Raw genomic sequence first — 19,316 nt, forward strand, 5'->3', positions numbered from 1 at the left:
CTTTAAGTTATATAACACTGGGAAAAACAGAATATACTTCAGAATCATTGGTTCACAACCTTTTCACCATGAAGTACCCCTTGATTATTTTTTCTGGCATGGACCCCATAAAGCAAGAATGTGTACAGCTAGTTTGTATCCATAATAATTTAAAAGTTTTAAAAAATAATTGAGTGAATAAATTAAATTCACAAACCAATAATTGATTTTCTTCATTTAAAAAAAAAAAAGAGACAAGAGGGCTGGGTGCAGTGGCTCACACCTGTAATCCCAGCACTTTGGGAGGCCAAGGTGGGCAGATCACCTGAGGTCAGGAGTTCAAGACCAGCTTGGCCAACAAGGCAAAACCCTATCTCTACTAAAAATACAAAAACTAGGCCAGGGTTGGTGGCTCACGCCTGTAATCCCAGCACTTTGGGAGGCTGAGGCAGGTGGATCATGAGGTCAAGAGATCGAGACCATCCTGGCCAACATGGTGAAACCCCGTCTCTACTAAAAGTACAAAAATTAGCTGGGCATGATGGTGCGCACCTTTAATCCCAGCTACTTAGGCGGCTGAGGCAGGAGAATCACTTGAACCCAAGAGGCAGAGATTGCAGTGAGCCGAGATCGCGCCACTGCATTCTAGCCTGGCAACAGGGCGAGACTCCGTCTCAAAAAAAAAAAAAGAAAAGAAAAGAAAAAAATACAAAAATTAGTTGGGCCTGGTGGCAGGCGCCTGTAGTCCCGGCTACTCAGGAGGCTGAGGCAGGAGAATTACTTGAACCCAGGAGGCAGGGGTTGCAGTGAGCCAAGATCGGGCCACTGCACTCCAGTGTGGGCGACAGAGCGAGTGTCTAGCGGTGGGGAGCAGGGACAAAGTTTACTTATATGCAATCTAAAAAAGTTGAACCCATAGAAGCAGAGAGTAGAATGATAATTGGGGGAGTGGTGGGAGGTATTGGGGAGATGTTGGCTAGAGGATACAACATTTCATCCAGATAAAAGGAATAAGTTCAAGAGATCCATGGTATAACATGGTGACTATAGTTAATAACAATGCATTGGATTCTGAAAATCACTCAGAAAGTAGATTTTAAGTGTTTTCATCACAAAAAAATGATAAGTGTGTGAGATTAATTAGCTCCATGGCCATTTCACATTATGTACGTATTTGCAGACATCATGATGTACATGATAAATACATACAACTTTTATTTGTCAACTAAAAAATAAATTAACTTTTTCAAAAATAAGGTGTGGAAGGTACCAGCTTCTACCTGTTATTCTCCTCATTCTTTCCTGAATGCAGAATATTGAGGAAATGACAAAAATTATATTTCAGGAACTTCTCTATTTATAATGAAATATTCTAGATTGGATCCTGGGACAGAAAAAGGCCATTATTTGAAAAACTGGCACAATTTGAATAAAGTTGTAATCTAGATAGTAGTAATTTACCAATTGACAAATGTATAATGGCTACATCTGTTGTAAACATTAGGAGAAATAAGTGAAGGTTTCTATCTTGCAACTTTTTTATAAGTCTTAAATTGCTCCAAATACAAAGTGCTAAAGTTTTTTTAAAAAGAGACAAAGATAAGAACTTACTAGATAACCAGTCTTCTTACCCAATTAAGTTTATATTAATTCCAATCAAAGAGACAGAAACTTGTGTTATTCTCTGTTGTCTTACTGAGAATTGTATAGTTAATTTTTTTCCTGACTATAAAAGTAATATGTATTTATTTTACAAATGTTAGAAAATCCATTAGGTTTTATCCACCTGGTTCTGTAGATTTGTGGTTGGAAAACATTTTAAGGAAGTGGGAGAATATTTCCATTTAATATCTGTTTATCTAACATACTGAGAAATTGTACTCAGGGGGGAAATAAAATTTATAATTGTTAACATGAAATTTCAATATTTTATATTTACTTACTTTCTCTTATTTAGAATTACTAAAGATGTTTTCTTTTAACTTGGATACACATTAATCTGAAACAGATTCTATCAACCTATCATTTCCCTCACTTTAGACTTTACTAATAAACTCTTCAGATGAATTTCTATGTAAGACAAGGCAACTATACTCTTATAGTTAGTATGATAATATCTTCTGATATGACTGTGCCTCAAAGAAGCAATGCAGTCTGAAGAATAATATCACAAATTATGATTTTTCAGAGGTAGAGTATAACAGACTGTCATTTCTGAAAAAACAAAGAAAAACAAGATAAAAAGTGACATTTATTCCTATGTTAGCTTAGGGAGGAGAAAAAAGTGATATCTAGGCCAGGCTCGGTGGCTCACAGCTCACGCCTGTAATCCCAGCACTTCGGGAGGCCAAAGCGGATGGATCATGAGATCAGGAGATCGAGACCATCCTGGCTAACACAGTGAAACCCCATCTCTACTAAAAATGCAAAAAATTAATCGGGTATGGTGGCGGGCACCTGTACTCCCAGCTACCGGGAAGGCTGAGGCAGGAGAATCGCTTGAACCCGGGAGGCGGAGGTTGCAGTGAACCAACATTGCGCCACTGCACTCCAGCCTGGGCGACAGAGACTCCGTCTCAAAAAAAAGAAAAAGAAAAAAGAAAAAGTGATCTCTATTTAAAATGGCTAAAGTTTAAAAAGACTGAAACTACCAAGTGAGGATTGAGGATGTGGCAGAACAACTAGAACTCCGTTTCCTGCTGGTGGGAATCTAAAATGGTATAACTATTACCAGTTTGGAAAGCTGGAAGTTTCATTAAAGTTAAATATAAACCTAATATATGATCCAGCCATCCACTCATAGGTGTTTACCAAAATAAATGAAATTATATGTTTAGACACAATCTTGTATGCAAATGTTTGTAGCAGCTTTATTCACAACCTCCCCAAATTGGAAGCAATCCAAATGTCCATGAACAAGTGAATAAAGATAATGAGATATACCCATATAATGAAATATTATCTGCCAATAAAGAGGAATGAACTGTAGTGCAAGTAACATCATAGTTGAATCTGAAAAGTCATCCTGCTGAGAGAAGCCAGCCACCAAAAAATTCATACAGGATGACATTCCATTTATAGGAATTCTAAGAAATGTAAAAAAAGAGTTGTGGTTGCCTAGGAATGACGTGGGCAAGGACTGGTTGTAATGAGGCATGAAGAAACTTTTAGGCATGATGAACAGATTCTCTATCTTGACTATGGTGTTGGTTCCATAGGTATACATCTGTCAAAACCTCTTGAAATTGTAAACTTAGCTGGATGCAGTTTATTATATGTTATATAGTGGAAAATATAAAAACAAGTAAATTTGTTGTAAAAGTGAAAGGACTGCTTTTTGTAAAGATAAGCACCTACCTAAAAATAAGCTACTTTATTATTTAGCATTTGGGCTTTTACAAAGGTATCTCTGCTGAAAAATTCTCTTATCATTGACTGACTCATTCGGATGCCACATTGTAATTTTTAGCAAGTCACTGTAATGTTTTGAAATGAGATTGTGGCTTTGAAGTTCCAAGAATTTTTACAGTATATTAACAGACATTCAGGGACAAAGGATTAGAGAAAATCTTTAGGGAATCTATTGCCAATCTGAGACCATATGATATTTATTACCATTTCCCTTAGAAAAGTTAATAATAACTTTAATAGCAGATAACTTATAAAATGATAAAGCTAAAAAATCTGCTTTAAAATATTTCAATCAATGTATAATGCAGACATATGGAACTTCTCTTTGACTTCATTATGAAAGCAGTATTTGCCGTCTCAGTTTTTAGTACATAACTCAGTAAATTAGCAATTACATAAAATTATTGTGATCTTAAATATATTTGCATTGTACTCACTAAATGAAACTTCTGAAAAATATTTAGAGAATATGCCCTCTAGAACTTCTAATGTTTTAGAAATTAAACTTAGTAGATAATTGTCACTTTTACTCATTTATAGCTTAAAATATCTTCTTTCTTCGAGATTTTCTAGCTGCTTTTCTAGTAGGATAATACCAGATCTGCTCTGCATAAGCTCAAGGAGGAAAGTCTGCTTGATTCTTTTGTGTAATGTTACATTAAGAAATGTTCTTTAAGTCATTTTTGTGTTTCAATAGGCTGAGATCAGTTCTATACGAGAAAACAAAGACAGACTAAGTGACAGTACTACAGGTAAGATAAGGAAGCATCTGTTTTTTTTTTTTTTCCTTCAACCAAACTATTTCATGTCCATTTAAAGAGAGCAAATGCCAAGCTGGGGTACTGTGTAAAAATGTCACGAGCCAGCATGTCCACACAGAGCTGCCAGTAACGCACAAGCTGAAGCGCTCTGTACTTCAGGGTGCCTTCTTCACCTGCATTTTAAAGAGTCTCTGAATTTGAATTTTGAAAAATACATCTTTATTTTCATGTGTCCCAAACTACATGTTAGCAGTTCCTTCAATTATGAGTACAGGCAATAAGCCTCAGTGGTATTAGCAGACCAGTGATTTTGTCACCAAGAGAATTCCTATCACCTTACTGTTATTACAGATATCTTGAAATATTTACAATATTGCTACTAAAAATTATGGCAGTTATTATACCTGCTGCCAGATCTTGTTATTGTTACCAAATAAGCTCTTAAGTTACTGTAGCCTATATATTTTATCTTACCCATTTAAAAATATCATGTTCAGATGAGGTCCATAGGCTTCTGCTGTCTGCTAAACGCACTCTTTGCTGCTGAGCAGCACATTATTTCGTGAAGGGAGAATCCACCATGCCACCTCCATGACTGTCCCCATCTAACTTTTCTACTTTGGATTTCAAGTAGACACACGCAAAGACAAGAATGTTCATGAAGTCATATGTAATCATATTGTCTTTATGATCATAGGGTTTAATTCGTTGTGTCTCTTATAAAAGAGTGCCTTCTAAGAATTTACCCTTTAATGTGATATAGTATCTTCAGAATCCATTTAAAATGTAGAACAGACAATTTCAAAGGTCCACTTTTGCTCCAGCATTCAGTGTCTTAATCTGTTGTGTATTTCACAGGTGTTTGGAGCCTTTAATTTGCAGAACTTAGAAATATTTTTTATTTGTGTATTTATTGATTTATTTTAGAGATGGGGTCTTACTGTATTGCCCAGGCTGGTCTCAAACTCCTGAGCTCAAGCGATCCTCCCACCTTGGCCTCCGATAGTGCTGGGATTATAGGCATGAGCCACCACACCCAGCCCTAGAAACATTAAACTCTCTAATTCCTGGCAGAGATCAGTGTTAATATAACTAAACAAATGTTACATTGGGTACTTTAAAAACCATTCACTCTGTCTTAGAAGTAATTTTTATTTCTTAGAATTGCATTTATGCTCCCAATTCCCTAGTTCATTCCACACTCACCAGACTTCATGTCAAGGAAACTCAGAAAGCTGTGATTTAGGCATCACACTTATGATGAGAAGCAAGGATTTCTATGAAGAAAGGTCATTTTGCATCCTTCCAAGTTAAGATTAAAGTTTTCATCTTTGCATTAAATGGCTGTGAGAAAATAAAAAGCATAGCATTAAAAATTTAGATCAGTGCTTTTCAAAGTGTGGGTAAAATATTTACTAGCTTATAATAATTAAGGAGTTTGAGCTGGGCGTGGTGGCCCACACCTGTAATCCCAGCACTTTGGGAGGCCAAGGTGGGCAGATCACCTGAGGTCGGGAGTTCGAGACCAGCCTGGCCAACATGGCAAAACCCCATCTCTACTAAAAATACAAAAATTAGCTATTACATAAAATTATTGAGATTTTATGTAATAGTTAACTATTGAGCATGCCTGTAGTCTCAGCTACTTGGGAAGCTGACGCAGGAGAATCGCTTGAATCTGGGAGGCAGAGGTTGCAGTGAGCCGAGATCGTGCCACTGCACTCCAGCTTGGGTGACAGAGCAAGACTCCATCTCAAAACGTAATAATAATATTAAGTTTGGACCAGAAATTCACACAGTTACTTCACTAAGCACATTGTTTTGTTCAGCTGACATATCTTTTGTAGGACTTTCTAGATGAAGGAAGCAGTAGATTGCATTGCATTCTGGAGGAAGTTTGCTATCTCAGTGAGCACCTTGAATAGCACTCCTTAAGTTGCAATTTCAGCATGATAATCAGTAGGATGTCAGAAAGTTGTGGTTTACCAACAGGGTTTACTGTGGGATTCAGAGAAGAGAAGATAGTTTCATGCTAGGGTGGTCATTGAATGCTTTAAGGACTGGGCAAAGTTTGACATGATGCTTAAGAATTCTCTAGGCAGAGAGATTCTGCAGGGCAATCCTGTGGATAAAGAATGAAAGAATCAGCCGTGTGTTGAGAACGTAGAGGGTGTGACGGGAACCGTGAATCTGAGGAAAATAGGAATCTAGAAAAGTAGCAGTGTCATGAACCTGAAGAAGTAGACTGGGGCCAAATCATAGAGGCCCGAACCCAGATAAAGGAATTTGGAGATTAATTTTGGAGGGAAAACAATTAAAGCACTTGACCCAAAGGAATGACCCAATCAAAGTATGTTTTAGGAAGACTGGTCTGATGTTGCTGTGCAGGCTACGGTTTCACTGGGAAAAAGAGAGAGGCAGAGATTTGTTGGGAAGCTGTTTGCAGAGTTTCCAAGTAAGGTGATAAAGTCCGAACTACAGTAATGCTGGTAGGGGGAAAGAAATAAACCAGATTCCAGAGACATTTCTAAAACAATTCACAGAACTGAGACTTACAAGGCACAGGGAAGAACCAAAAACAACCAAGATATGACACTTAAGCAAATGAATAGGAAATATATGACCAAATTCATCAATTTTCAGAATTGCCTTGTGTACACATGTATCTAGTATTATGCTAGCAATACCACAGTAAGGAAACCCCAGTTTCCTTTCTATATAAAATGAAAATTTTAGTTCACCCATCCAGCTGCTAGGGCGTTTTATAGTTAGGACCAGGAAGAAGAACTGGATTAGGCTAGGAGGTGAATTTGTCTCAGGTTAGAGAAATAAGAGTTTAATTGTTTTATATTATTTTAAATGGCTTTCTCTTTCCCAAGGTGCTGATAGCTTATTGGATATAAGTTCTGAAGCCGACCAACAAGATCTTCTCGCCCTATTGCAAGCCAAGGTTGCTTCCCTTACCTTACACAATAAGGAGTTACAAGATAAATTACAGGTATATAAATAGATTGCTATCATGGACTGTTCTGTAGAGTCAAGCTCTTGGTCTTTTCAGTAGTCAGATGTATTTTGTTTTAAATGTGTACATTAGTTTCTTTTTAAATATTAGCTTTAAGCATCTTATAGTTTCAGATTATTTGTTTCATGAGAGTGTTATTCATTAACCCTTTCTGTAAATTATTCAACTGGTAAATTATAAATAATTATACACATAGTATGATCAGTATTAAATATTCTATATGTTTAATAAATTATATAAATAAAACAAAATTTATAGAAATAAAAATTCTATATAAAATATACTATATACATAGAATGATACATAATATAATTATATATATTTTATATTTTGATTTTATATATATATTAAAATTTTATGTTTTAAATTATATATGTATATGTGTATGTATATAATATTATCCATTCATTTAGTAAAGTTGATCATTTAACAGGTTTGAGAACTTGATAAGAAATGGCTGTACCAAAAAATAAGAAGAAGAAATAGCTGTACTATATATCCATTACCCCTCTTGGCAAGTAGAATGATATAAGAAATAAAGGAAATTTTTGAATTGGAGGCTTTGTAGAGAAAACAATTTTAGTGTTTTCAAAGTGACACAAATCATCTGTCCCAATAGAACCCAAAACAAACTTTGTGTCATTAGTCCCACTCATGTCCCAGACTGTCTTTTTTCATGGCATGAGAACACACAGGCAAAGTGATCATGCTACTCTCCCGTACCAAAGTTGTGGATTTACTCCTCTCATTCTAGTTGCTTGCTTAGCTAACCACACCTTTGGTATCTTTTTTTTTTTTTTTTTTTTGAGACGGAGTCTCGCTCTGTCGCCCAGGTTGGAGTGGAGTGGTGCAATCTCAGCTCACTGCAAGCTCCACCTCCCGGGTTCACGCCATTCTCCTGCCTCAGCCTCCCGAGTAGCTGGGACTACAGGCGCCCACCACCACGCCCGGCTAATTTTTTGTATTTTTTTTTGGTAGAGACGGTGTCACCGTGTTAGCCAGGATGGTCTTGATCTCCTGACCTTTGGTATCATTTAATTCTTGCTTTTTTTCCTAGGCCAAATCACCCAAGGAGGCGGAAGCAGACCTAAGCTTTGACTCATACCATTCCACCCAAACTGACTTGGGCCCATCCCTGGGAAAACCTGGTGAAACCTCTCCCCCAGACTCCAAATCATCTCCATCTGTCTTAATACATTCTTTAGGTAAATCCACTACTGACAGTGATGTCAGAATTCAGCAACTGCAAGAGATTTTGCAAGATCTACAGAAGAGATTAGAGAGCTCTGAAGCAGAGAGAAAACAGCTACAGGTTGAACTCCAGTCCCGAAGGGCAGAACTGGTATGCTTAAACAACACTGAGATTTCAGAGAACAGCTCTGACCTCAGCCAGAAACTTAAAGAAACTCAGAGCAAATACGAGGAGGCTATGAAAGAAGTCCTTAGTGTGCAGAAGCAGATGAAACTCGGTCTTGTCTCACCTGAAAGCATGGATAATTATTCACATTTCCATGAGCTGAGGGTCACGGAAGAGGAAATAAATGTGCTAAAGCAGGATCTGCAGAATGCATTAGAAGAAAGTGAAAGAAATAAAGAGAAAGTGAGAGAGTTAGAGGAAAAACTGGTAGAGAGGGAGAAAGGTACAGTGATTAAGCCACCTGTGGAAGAGTACGAGGAAATGAAAAGTTCATATTGCTCTGTTATTGAGAATATGAATAAGGAGAAAGCATTTTTGTTTGAGAGATACCAAGAGGCCCAAGAAGAAATCATGAAATTAAAAGACACACTAAAAAGTCAGATGACACAGGAAGCCAGTGATGAAGCTGAGGACATGAAAGAAGCCATGAATAGGATGATAGATGAACTCAATAAACAGGTGAGCGAGCTGTCACAGCTGTACAAAGAAGCCCAGGCTGAACTAGAGGATTACAGGAAAAGGAAATCTCTAGAGGATGTCACAGCTGAATATATCCATAAAGCAGAGCATGAGAAACTGATGCAATTGACAAACGTGTCCAGGGCTAAAGCAGAAGATGCACTGTCTGAAATGAAGTCTCAGTATTCAAAAGTGTTGAATGAGTTGACCCAGCTCAAACAACTGGTTGATGCACAGAAAGAGAACTCTGTCTCTATCACAGAACATTTGCAAGTGATAACCACGCTGCGGACTGCAGCAAAAGAGATGGAAGAAAAAATAAGCAATCTTAAGGAACACCTTGCAAGCAAGGAAGTGGAAGTAGCAAAGCTGGAGAAACAACTCTTAGAAGAGAAAGCTGCTATGACTGATGCAATGGTACCTCGGTCTTCCTATGAAAAGCTCCAGTCATCCTTAGAGAGTGAAGTGAGTGTGTTGGCATTGAAATTAAAGGAATCCGTGAAAGAGAAAGAGAAGGTCCATTCAGAGGTTGTCCAGATTAGAAGTGAGGTCTCACAGGTGAAAAGAGAAAAGGAAAATATTCAGACTCTCTTGAAATCCAAAGAGCAAGAAGTAAATGAACTTCTGCAAAAATTCCAGCAAGCTCAGGAAGAACTTGCAGAAATGAAAAGATACTCTGAGAGCTCTTCAAAACTGGAGGAAGATAAAGATAAAAAGGTTGGTGAAACTGTATTGCTGTTGGGTTTCTAGCAATAAGTCTTAGTCTCTTTGGCTTTTACTATATTAAATACTTCTAGTGTTGGCACTAAACTGGAGTGAATGCTCAGAGGCTCTGCACATGAGCTTTATCTGTCACCAAAGCCACATTAAGAATAGTTTGTTGGGTTGGCCAGATGTGGTGGCTCACGCTTGTAATCCCAGCACTTTGGGAGGCCTAGGTGGGTGGATCACTTGAGGTCAGGAGTTCGAGACCAGCCTGGCCAACATGGTGAAACCACGTCTCTACTAAAAATACAAAAATTAGCTGGGCGTGGTGGCACACGCCTGTAATCCCAGCTACTAGGGAGGCTGAGGCAGGAGAATGGCTTGAACCCAGGAGGTGGAGGTTGCAGTGAGCCAAGATCAGGCCACTGCATTCCAGCCTGGGCAAGAGTGAGACTTCATCTCAAAAAAAAAAAAAAAAAAAAAAAGAATAGTTTGTTGGGTATTTATATTTTAAAAACACATCTGCCGGGCATAGTGGCTCACTCTTCTAATTCCAGCAGTTTGGGAGGCCATGATGGGAGGATGGCTTGAGACCAGCCTCAGCAACATGGTGAGACCCCATCTGTACAAAGAATTTAAAAATTAGCCAGGCATGGTGGTATGAGCATGTAGTCCCAGCCACGTGAGAGGCTAAGGCAGGAAAATCACTAGAGCCCTACAAGTCAAGGCTGTCATGAGCCATATCAACACCACTGCATTCTAGCCTGGGCAACAGAGTGAGACCCTGCCTCAAAAAATAATCAATAAGCAAACATCAATCTTCGGCCACTTCTCCTTATACTAAAGCATTTTCACATATGTGGTGTACATTTGTCCTTTAAAAATCATTTTACAGAAGCTTTGCCAGTGTTGGGGATCAGAAGTGAACCTGCAAACTGGAAAGTATTTGTGATCCACCTCAAACTTCAGGTTCTTTTTTTGGATTCAGAACAGATTCCTCCATAATATGAAACTAAAATACTCCTAGACTTAATCCTGTTTCCCTAAGGTCCATGAGCTTCCCCTCAAGTCAATGTAAAAGCTACCCTCGCCGGTCCCTCCTTTGACAGGTATATAGGAGAGGAAGGGGGAGGAATGTGGGGACCCGGCAATTTGAGATGGCGCTGGACACAAGAGATGGTGCTGGCCGTGCTGCTGGAGGAAGGAGGGAAGCAAAGGGGAAGTTCAGGGGGATGGTTCCACACCTCAGTTGGCTCTGCATCTCTAGTCCCCTGTCTCGGAGGTTCCGAATAGCATTCATGAGAGACTACTTATCTTTATTCTTTTGTAATGAGTGTTTCAAAAGAGCTTTACCAGCCAAGGGAACAGGGATTAGGGGGTGGTGGGGTACGGTGAGGACTTAGTTGTGTTTACTTTAAAGAAAGATGTCCAGAGATATCAGGCTTCCTAGGCCTTATTCCAGATCGCCCATGTCAGCAATATTGGACAAAATATAGCTGTCTCCAAATAAAACCTGAAATCCTAATTCTGATTTTTTTTTTCAATCATACCCATTTTAAGAGTAAAAGTAGGAAACCAACATCACAGCTTTTGTTACCACCATCACCAAAACGTAATATGTAATTCAAGGGCCTTTATCTGAACCTAATGGATGCAGCGAGCTTTGTTAGTTTGCTTGATTTTTGTCATCTGTTTCATTTTATGAGTTTTTTTATTTAAATGTATTAAAAGGGAATTGTTCCAAAGTCTTAAGTCCCATTGGCCAAAAGAGATGACTATGTTTGAGGCTTAGAAATATATGAAATGTTGCTTTGCAGACATGTTACTGCCTGTTAATGCCATTTTCCTTTGCCCGTAGATAAATGAGATGTCAAAGGAAGTCACCAAATTGAAGGAGGCCCTGAACAGCCTCTCCCAGCTCTCCTACTCAACAAGCTCATCCAAAAGGCAGAGTCAGCAGCTGGAGGCGCTGCAGCAGCAAGTCAAACAACTCCAGAACCAGCTGGCGGTGAGTGGGCTTGTTTCTGCTGCCTGGTTTGGGGTGGAGGGCCTGGCAGATTTCATACCATCTCAGCTGCTAGGGCAAGTGGGCATGAACAAAAAGATTCCCAGCCCAAAGGAATGTACTTCAATGAGCAGTTGACTGATTTCTTCAGTGAGGGCAAAAGAGGGAGCCACTGGCGGAATTCCCGGTCGTTATCAGCAATGCAATGGGTCAGATATTCACTGCGAAGGAAAGAACCGACAGGACAGTGGGAGGAGGCTACGTGCTCACTCATACCCTAACTTTTTACCCCTTCTCCTTTTTCTGCACAGTCTTTCCCCATCTCTGGCATGGCAAGAGCTTTTTCTTGTTAGGGGCCAGGATCTCTAGTAGTTGCATCTCTGTATATCTGAAGCTGCTTCTTGGCCCCTCTCCTTATTTCACCCAGGAAAGCCCTTGCTTATCTAAATTGGTTTCCTGGGTCCATTGTAACAAATCACCACAAATTTGGTTTAAAACAACATGAGTGTATATTATTTTATAGTTGCATTGAACCAAATTCCAAAATCACTTTCACTGGACTAACTTCAAGTTGTTGGCAGGGCTGGTTCCTCCTCGAGACTATAGGAGAAAATCAATTTCCTTGCCTTTTCCAGTACCAGAGGCTGCCTGCATTCCGTGGCTCATGGCCCCTTACTCCATCTTCGAGGCACATCACTCCAGCATCTGCTCAGTCTTCCCATCTCCTCCTTCAGCCTTTGATTTTCTTGCCTCCCTCTTATAAGGACTCTTGTGATTACATCTAAAGCCCACCTAGATAATTCACGATAATCTCCCTCTCCATCTCAAAACCCTTAATTTCATCTGCAAGATGCCTTTTGCCATATAAAGTAACATTCACAGGTTCTGGGGATTAGGATGTGGACATCTTTTGAGAGCCATTATTTAGCTTACCACAATATCTGTTAAGGTTTGAGTTGGCATGGGCACATTACGTTTTCTACCTAAAGTCCAGAGTTAGTCTGTCCTGGACTGTCTCTAGCTTCCATATACAATAAACAGAACATGGATTTGATGATTTCTTCAGAATAGACCTAACTGTAGTGAATTCAGGTTTCTGCAGTCCTTACTCTGGCTGGCCACAAAGTTCAATGCTAGCTTTGGAGGAAACAGCTCTAGCAATGGTGGATACTTAGGAGAGGAGAAGCTGCTCTTTACTGTGTTCTGCAGGTCATTCTTCTCCTGATAAAATGCTATTACAGACTTGTAGATAAAGTGCTATTGGTTTATACAGTAATTCTTATAATTATGCAACATGTGTTTGTTGAGCTCTTACATCAGTATTATACATGGTGCTGATGATATAAAATGAGTAAGACTCAGTCCCTGCCCTCATGGAGTTTATACTCTATATAAGTTATCAACAAAGAGATGCCCAGCATACTGTGGGCATACAAAGGAAATGTGTCTACCCAATCTTGCTGAGTCATGAAAAGCTTCCTATGGGAGTTACACTTGTGCTGAGTCTTGAAGGCCTGAGTAAGAATATGTTGTTACTTAGCAAGCACTGACATGTGGCACTAGCTGGCTTTTGGGAACCTTGGTGAGAACCATTCCAGTGGAGTGGGGAGGAGGGTAGAATCTGGACCGCAGTAGACCGGCTGCTAGAGAAGTGAGTAAATAGATAGGTATCTGGTGGGGCTAACCAGTCGCAGCAGGGGTTGGGGGAAGCCTGAAGCAAGTTTGCTGGAAAGATGGGAAGTGGTGGTTAGGGTGTGGGATGCTTTCAGTTGAGATTTCAGAGGTGGTAATGATAGAGGCAGGGCTACGACCATGACAGGAGTTGCTGAACCGAAGAGGAGCATGTTATTAAAGCTGAAGTTGAGGAACTGAGAGGTCCAGGTGTTAGATGGATCATTCACACAGATATCAAAGCCAAGCAAATGATGACAGAAGCAGTGATAGAAAGGAAGACAGATCAGAAGATAAAATCATAAATAATTGAGTAGGGGTTGCTGAAAGGTGGGGAGGGAACAACACAGAGAGAAATGCCAAATGTGCCTTCTTATGGTATGAACTTAAAGGACGGGTTTTAAAGTGTCCCTTAATAAGAGGAAAGATACCTCATACTCTGACACTGATGGGGGGAAGGAAGAATGGGTATTATGGACTTTTGTACATTTTTTAAGTAATCCATATATGATGGTCTCAATTTTCATGATGAGTTAGGAGGACAGGTTCTTAGAACAAGAGTTTCAGAGATAAGACCCTTGAAACAGCCACTGAGAGGAACTGGAGTAATAGCTCAACAAGGAGAAATAGAAGCATCAGCGGCTGTATTGAGGAACCACTGGAGACTGGCGCCACCACCCTCTTTGCCTTCTTGGTACACTGATAGCTAAATAATTGAGCTCCCCAAGGATTATACAACGCTGGCCATATAGTGGGTAATCAATAATTCCCTTAAAAATAATAGGCTTTAAAAATTAAATTAGTACATATTTGGTCATTGTAGAAAAGTTGAAAAATACAGAAAACTCTAACAAGTTCCTATAAATAAAAATTTTCCATAATTCAGTAACTCTGAGATAATCACTTTTTACATTTGATATATTTCCTTGCAGTATTTACATTTAATGTAGCTGTATTTGCATAAGTATATACACACACATATATACATATACACACACACACACACACACATATATATATATTTTGAGACAGAGTTTTGCTCTGTCACCCACGCTGGAGTGCAGTGGCGTGATCTCGGCTCACTGCAACCTCTGCCTCCCAGGTTCAAGCGATTCTCCTGCCTCAGCCTCCTGAGTAGCTGGGATTGCAGGTACTGACTATTACGCCTGGCTAATTTTTGTATTTTTAGTAGAGACGGGGTTTCACCATGTTGTCCAGGCTGGTCTCAAACTCCTGACCTCAAGTGATCCACCCACCTCAGCCACCCAAAGTGCATATATTTTTAAAACCAAACTTGGGATGATAATAACTCCTTTTTATACAGTTTTTTCTAGAGTTGACATACCAAGACTTTTTTCCTAAGATGATTGACAAGTATTCAGAAATACACAAGCCAGTAAGGCCACAACAATTTTAGAAGCTTCCAATGCTAGCATGAAGTGGACGGGACCACTTAGGTAGCATTTGGCTGCAGCTTTCTCATAGTTTTTTGGTTTTGTTCTTTAAAGATCTCCTAAGCTCATAATAATGTGAAATATTCCCTTTCTAGGAATGCAAGAAACAACACCAGGAGGTCATATCAGTTTACAGAATGCATCTTCTGTATGCTGTGCAGGTATGGTAATGCCCCTTGAAGTATCTGAACATCCTAAAGAAATATGGCAGCAGATGTTGACAGAACTCCCATCATTTAACTAGTAGAATGAACAAGAATTAGAGGAGAATCCTTTTCACTGGAAAGCCCGAATATGCCTTTTGCATTGCTTTGGATTCTGTGTCAGGAGCCTTGTGCCCTGTTTACCAGGAACAGCCCCATCTTTTAAGGCAGGGCCTCACTCTGTTGCGCAGGCTGGAGTGTAATGACATAATCTCGCCTCACTGCAGCCTCGACCCACGGGCTCAAGTGATCCTCCCACCTTAGCCTCCCAAGTTGGTGGGATTACAGGCACCCACCACCGTACCTGGCTAATTTTTGTATTTTTTATAGAGATGGGGCTTTGCCATGTTGCCCAGGCTGGTCTCAAACTCCTGAGCTCAAGCAATCCACCCGCCTCGGCCTCCCAAGTGCTGAGATTACAGGCATGAGCCACCACGCCCTGCCCTTCCATCATTTATTGAGGAATAAAGGACGATATGGTCCTCCATTGGGAGGACCGGGGCTTTATTTTCCAGCAATGCTGATCTTCTTAGTTACCAGTGCTGCCTTGGCTCTATGATGCTTGGTGTTCTGGCTGCTGGACTCACATTTGCAACTGAGACCCCAGATAGCTTTTGCTGAGGGTTTTGGTAGACACTGCCACCTCATCTTCCAGCTGGATAAAGGCAGGGCCCTTTCTTTGACTCAGTTCCTCATATAAATTTGGGAAATGATAGGGCCGACATTCCTGTGAAAGATGTGGGAATTAGCCCAGGTCTTCATTGCAGTCAGCCATCTCATTCCCCAGAGAAGAAAGTGCCATGGCTTAATTTAGGTTCTAATGAGTATCTTGTGTTTGAATATCCTAGGGCCAGATGGATGAAGATGTCCAGAAAGTACTGAAGCAAATCCTTACCATGTGTAAAAACCAGTCTCAAAAGAAGTAAAGTGGATTCCTTGGCAGGACACTGCCCCTTGTCATCCGTCTTTGTGTTAGATCCAGAGTTGTCGGCAGCCACTGCCATTGTTCTCATTCGTGGTATGCACTGTGGCCTAGCATAGCTTCTTCCCTTTCCAAAGGTTTCTGAGGACTTGTCCCAGGAGAAGACTGCCCACCTCAGAACTGCTTAGAGACTTCAAACCAGCAGAGGTGAAAGTCCCTGTCATCCCTTCAGATTCCAGAGCTGGGATCAGCCATGCCCAGAGGTCTGGTCCTGATGCTGGCAGGCGGGCCCCCTCATCCATCCCTGACTGGCTGAGTGGCTTCATCACCACCGAGTGATGTGCTGAGGCCTCCTGCGGTGAATGCTCCTTCCATTCCTGTACTCGGGCAGTGCCATTCAGCACAGGAGAGCTCTTTTTGCCTTTGGCTTTCAATTCCAAAACATGATTTAATTTCTAACTAAATTAGTATGGCACTAGTTATGAAGTATCTGCTTAAAACCCTTCATCATGATATCCTGTGGATTTAAAAACTCTAATTCCATGTTTTCTTCCCATCTGCCTTATATATCTCATCACCCTGCTTATCAATATTCAGTTTGATAAGCACTATTAACTAAAATATGAAACTTAAAAACAAAAGCAAGTTGTCCTTAAAAGTTCTTTTTTTAAGTAAATTGTTGACATACTGCAAATTTTCTATGCAAACTTGCCTCCTGCTGTTATCCGTGAAGCTCAGGAAATCCAAACATTTGTGTTTCAACAAGGGACAGTAAACTGTGTGTTTACAGCCAAAAGAAATGCCTCATAGTTCTTAACCTCAACTTTTGTAAAAGTATTTTTTTCTCTGTAATATTTTTATTGGCTCATAAAGATGTTTTCATATCTAAACTCCTAAATAAGTGAAATTACAGTAGATTATACTAACAAAATACTTTTTAGGTAGCCATGCTTGAGACTTTTTAAAAATATAACTTTTTCCTTAAAGTTTTCAGCTATAGCAAAAGGTAGTGATGTATGCCAGACCTAATATGAGCTGCCACCAACACCCCTAGAACTTTCAGCCATGGTGTCTTCAGAATTGTAGCGCATTTCTGAATCTAGCAAATCCTCCTTTTACCCGTTGAATGTTTTTGAATGCCCTGACTCTACCAGCGCCCATAAATGATCTCTGGAAGGACTGTTAGTACCAATCTGTTTTTCAACTTTGAAGCTAAAAACCCTGATATGGTAATATTATGGTGCATAGCAGAGGTCTCGGAAAAAAATATTTCTGTTCACTTTACTTTCAGGTTAAAAATGTTTCTAACACACTTGCAGCTTCCCTTATGGCATTAATCTTGTTGAGGGAGACAGAATCCAGGACTCTGCAAAGTATTTAACTGAAAGTAGGGCCTGCTCTGACAGGGCCCACGTCCCACAGGGCTGCCTGGCCTCAGTGGGTGCTTGGCTGTGCTGGATGATATGTTGATCTGTATTGGATAAGGACCAATGACAGCAAAGCAAAAATGGCTTTAAAGCTTGGTGTTACTTTTCTTAAGTTGTTTAATTATAGTTAAGCAATTTCAAAAATGCTCCAAAGAAATGTGAAAGGACCTTTTGTCACAGCACTTCAGAAAATACAAAACAGCCCCTTCTGCCCCCACACAGAAATGCTGCAGAGTATATAAAACTTGAGACATTTTTGTAGGATGCCTGACGAGGTATAGCCTTTTATCTTGTTTCCGGATGCATATTTATTACAAGTACTCTGGTTAAATATTGAAAAGTTATATGCTGTAGTTTAGTATTTTGTCTTTGTAATTTACAGAAGTTATTGGAGAAAATAAAATTGTTTCATTTTGCATTTCTGGTGTTGATTTTTGGTGTATTCAGAAGCATATCTGTGTGGCTTCTGAAGATCAGTTCAATAGCATTTCAGTGTGATGGGTTTTCTAGCCTGTGCTATGCTCAGCTGGCATGAGTTGTCCGCACTGTCTCACACAAAGTCTCACATCATTTCCTTTTCCCAGCTCTTGGATTTGTCCTGAGCTCTGCCCCGAGTATCAGCCGTTTTGGGTCAGTTGAATCACAGTCCTTTAATTCACAATTGCCTCTCATTTGATCTGCAGTCTTTTTAACTGTTTGGAAGCCTCCACTAGATTTTTTTTCCCTCTTGCTTCTTGCTTTTTTTGAAAAAGTTAATACATACACACAGTAAAAAAAAAAAAAAAAAATCCAAATACATTTTCCTGCCCCATTACAAAGATAATTGAATTCATTCCTGACAAAACTCTTGTCAGGTGAATTCTGGCAAGGTTAAAATCATAATTAAAATTGTTGCAGGTTAAAATCATAATTAAAATGACATGAAATAGGTACAGTTACTTAAGGAGTTAGCATAGTTTATCATACTCCAATGTAACAAGGCCATTTCCCTTCACTTACAACATGATTCCACCACCTCTACTTCAGTTTCATTGTGCCTTCCTACTATACACTGAAACTTTATTTCAAAGAAAGCATGTGTGTGATACTCAATTGAACCTTTTATTTCAACTGTGGCCAACCAGACAACTCAGAAGGTGACTTCATGGGGACACTCAGCTGGAGAGGAAACTGAGATGAATCCAAACCAGTCATCCCTGATGGACAGAAACGCCTTATAAGGCAAAATTGGGATATGAAAAGAAACTCTCCTGCCTTCACAATTAGATAGCAGCTGAGACTGTAGGACAAATGAAAGGAACCACAAATAAATCTTTCTCTTACTCCCCAATCCTTAGTGCATCTACCCAGAAGCAACAGCTAGTAAGTTTCTTCGGTGATCTGAGACATTCTCTGTCTATATGTACATGTAGGCATGTATTTTTCTTTCTTCTTTAAATATCTTGGAGATTATTCTCTGTCAGCATACACATCTCATTTTTAACTGCTGAATAAAATTTCATATTATGGTTGTACTATATTTTATCTTGATAATTCCACATTATGGACATTTAATTGCTTCCAGTATTGCAGCTACAAAAATGATGCAATGACTATCCTATGTATGTATGTATATCTTTACACGTGTAAGGATTTTTTGAGTTTTCAAATTGCTCATTTTTACATTAGCTTCCATCAAGATATGGGCAGAAAAAAAATGAATAGAATATTGTTCGTATCATCACATTGAGAAAGAATGGCCTTTCCCTTCATGTTGGTTGAGTAAGAGTCATTAATTTGTTTTCCTTACATACACTTTAAGACAAACTCCAAAGCCTTTAATAATTAAACCCACCCATCTTCAGATAAACACATGATATGCTGTGAGGGGAAAACACTCC

The 19,316-nt window shown here is 39.5% G+C and overlaps 1 protein-coding gene across 12 annotated transcripts in view; it reads left to right on the forward strand.

Moving 5' to 3' along the window:
• Positions 1–17,854, forward strand: part of RAI14 (retinoic acid induced 14) — a 176,230-nt gene extending 158,376 nt beyond the window's left edge. For all 12 annotated transcript variants that reach the window (XM_002815478.5, XM_002815479.5, XM_009240629.3 and 9 more), the window contains 6 exons: positions 4,088–4,142; positions 7,031–7,149; positions 8,231–9,766; positions 11,613–11,762; positions 14,980–15,045; positions 15,936–17,854. In XM_002815478.5, coding sequence (XP_002815524.3) covers positions 4,088–4,142; positions 7,031–7,149; positions 8,231–9,766; positions 11,613–11,762; positions 14,980–15,045; positions 15,936–16,013 — 2,004 coding nt within the window. In that variant the 3' untranslated portion in view covers positions 16,014–17,854. The remainder of the gene's footprint in view (positions 1–4,087; positions 4,143–7,030; positions 7,150–8,230; positions 9,767–11,612; positions 11,763–14,979; positions 15,046–15,935) is intronic.
• Positions 17,855–19,316: the final 1,462 nt, after the last annotated feature.

Source organism: Pongo abelii, chromosome 4, assembly GCF_028885655.2.
Source record: "Pongo abelii isolate AG06213 chromosome 4, NHGRI_mPonAbe1-v2.0_pri, whole genome shotgun sequence".
NCBI lineage: Eukaryota > Metazoa > Chordata > Mammalia > Primates > Hominidae > Pongo > Pongo abelii.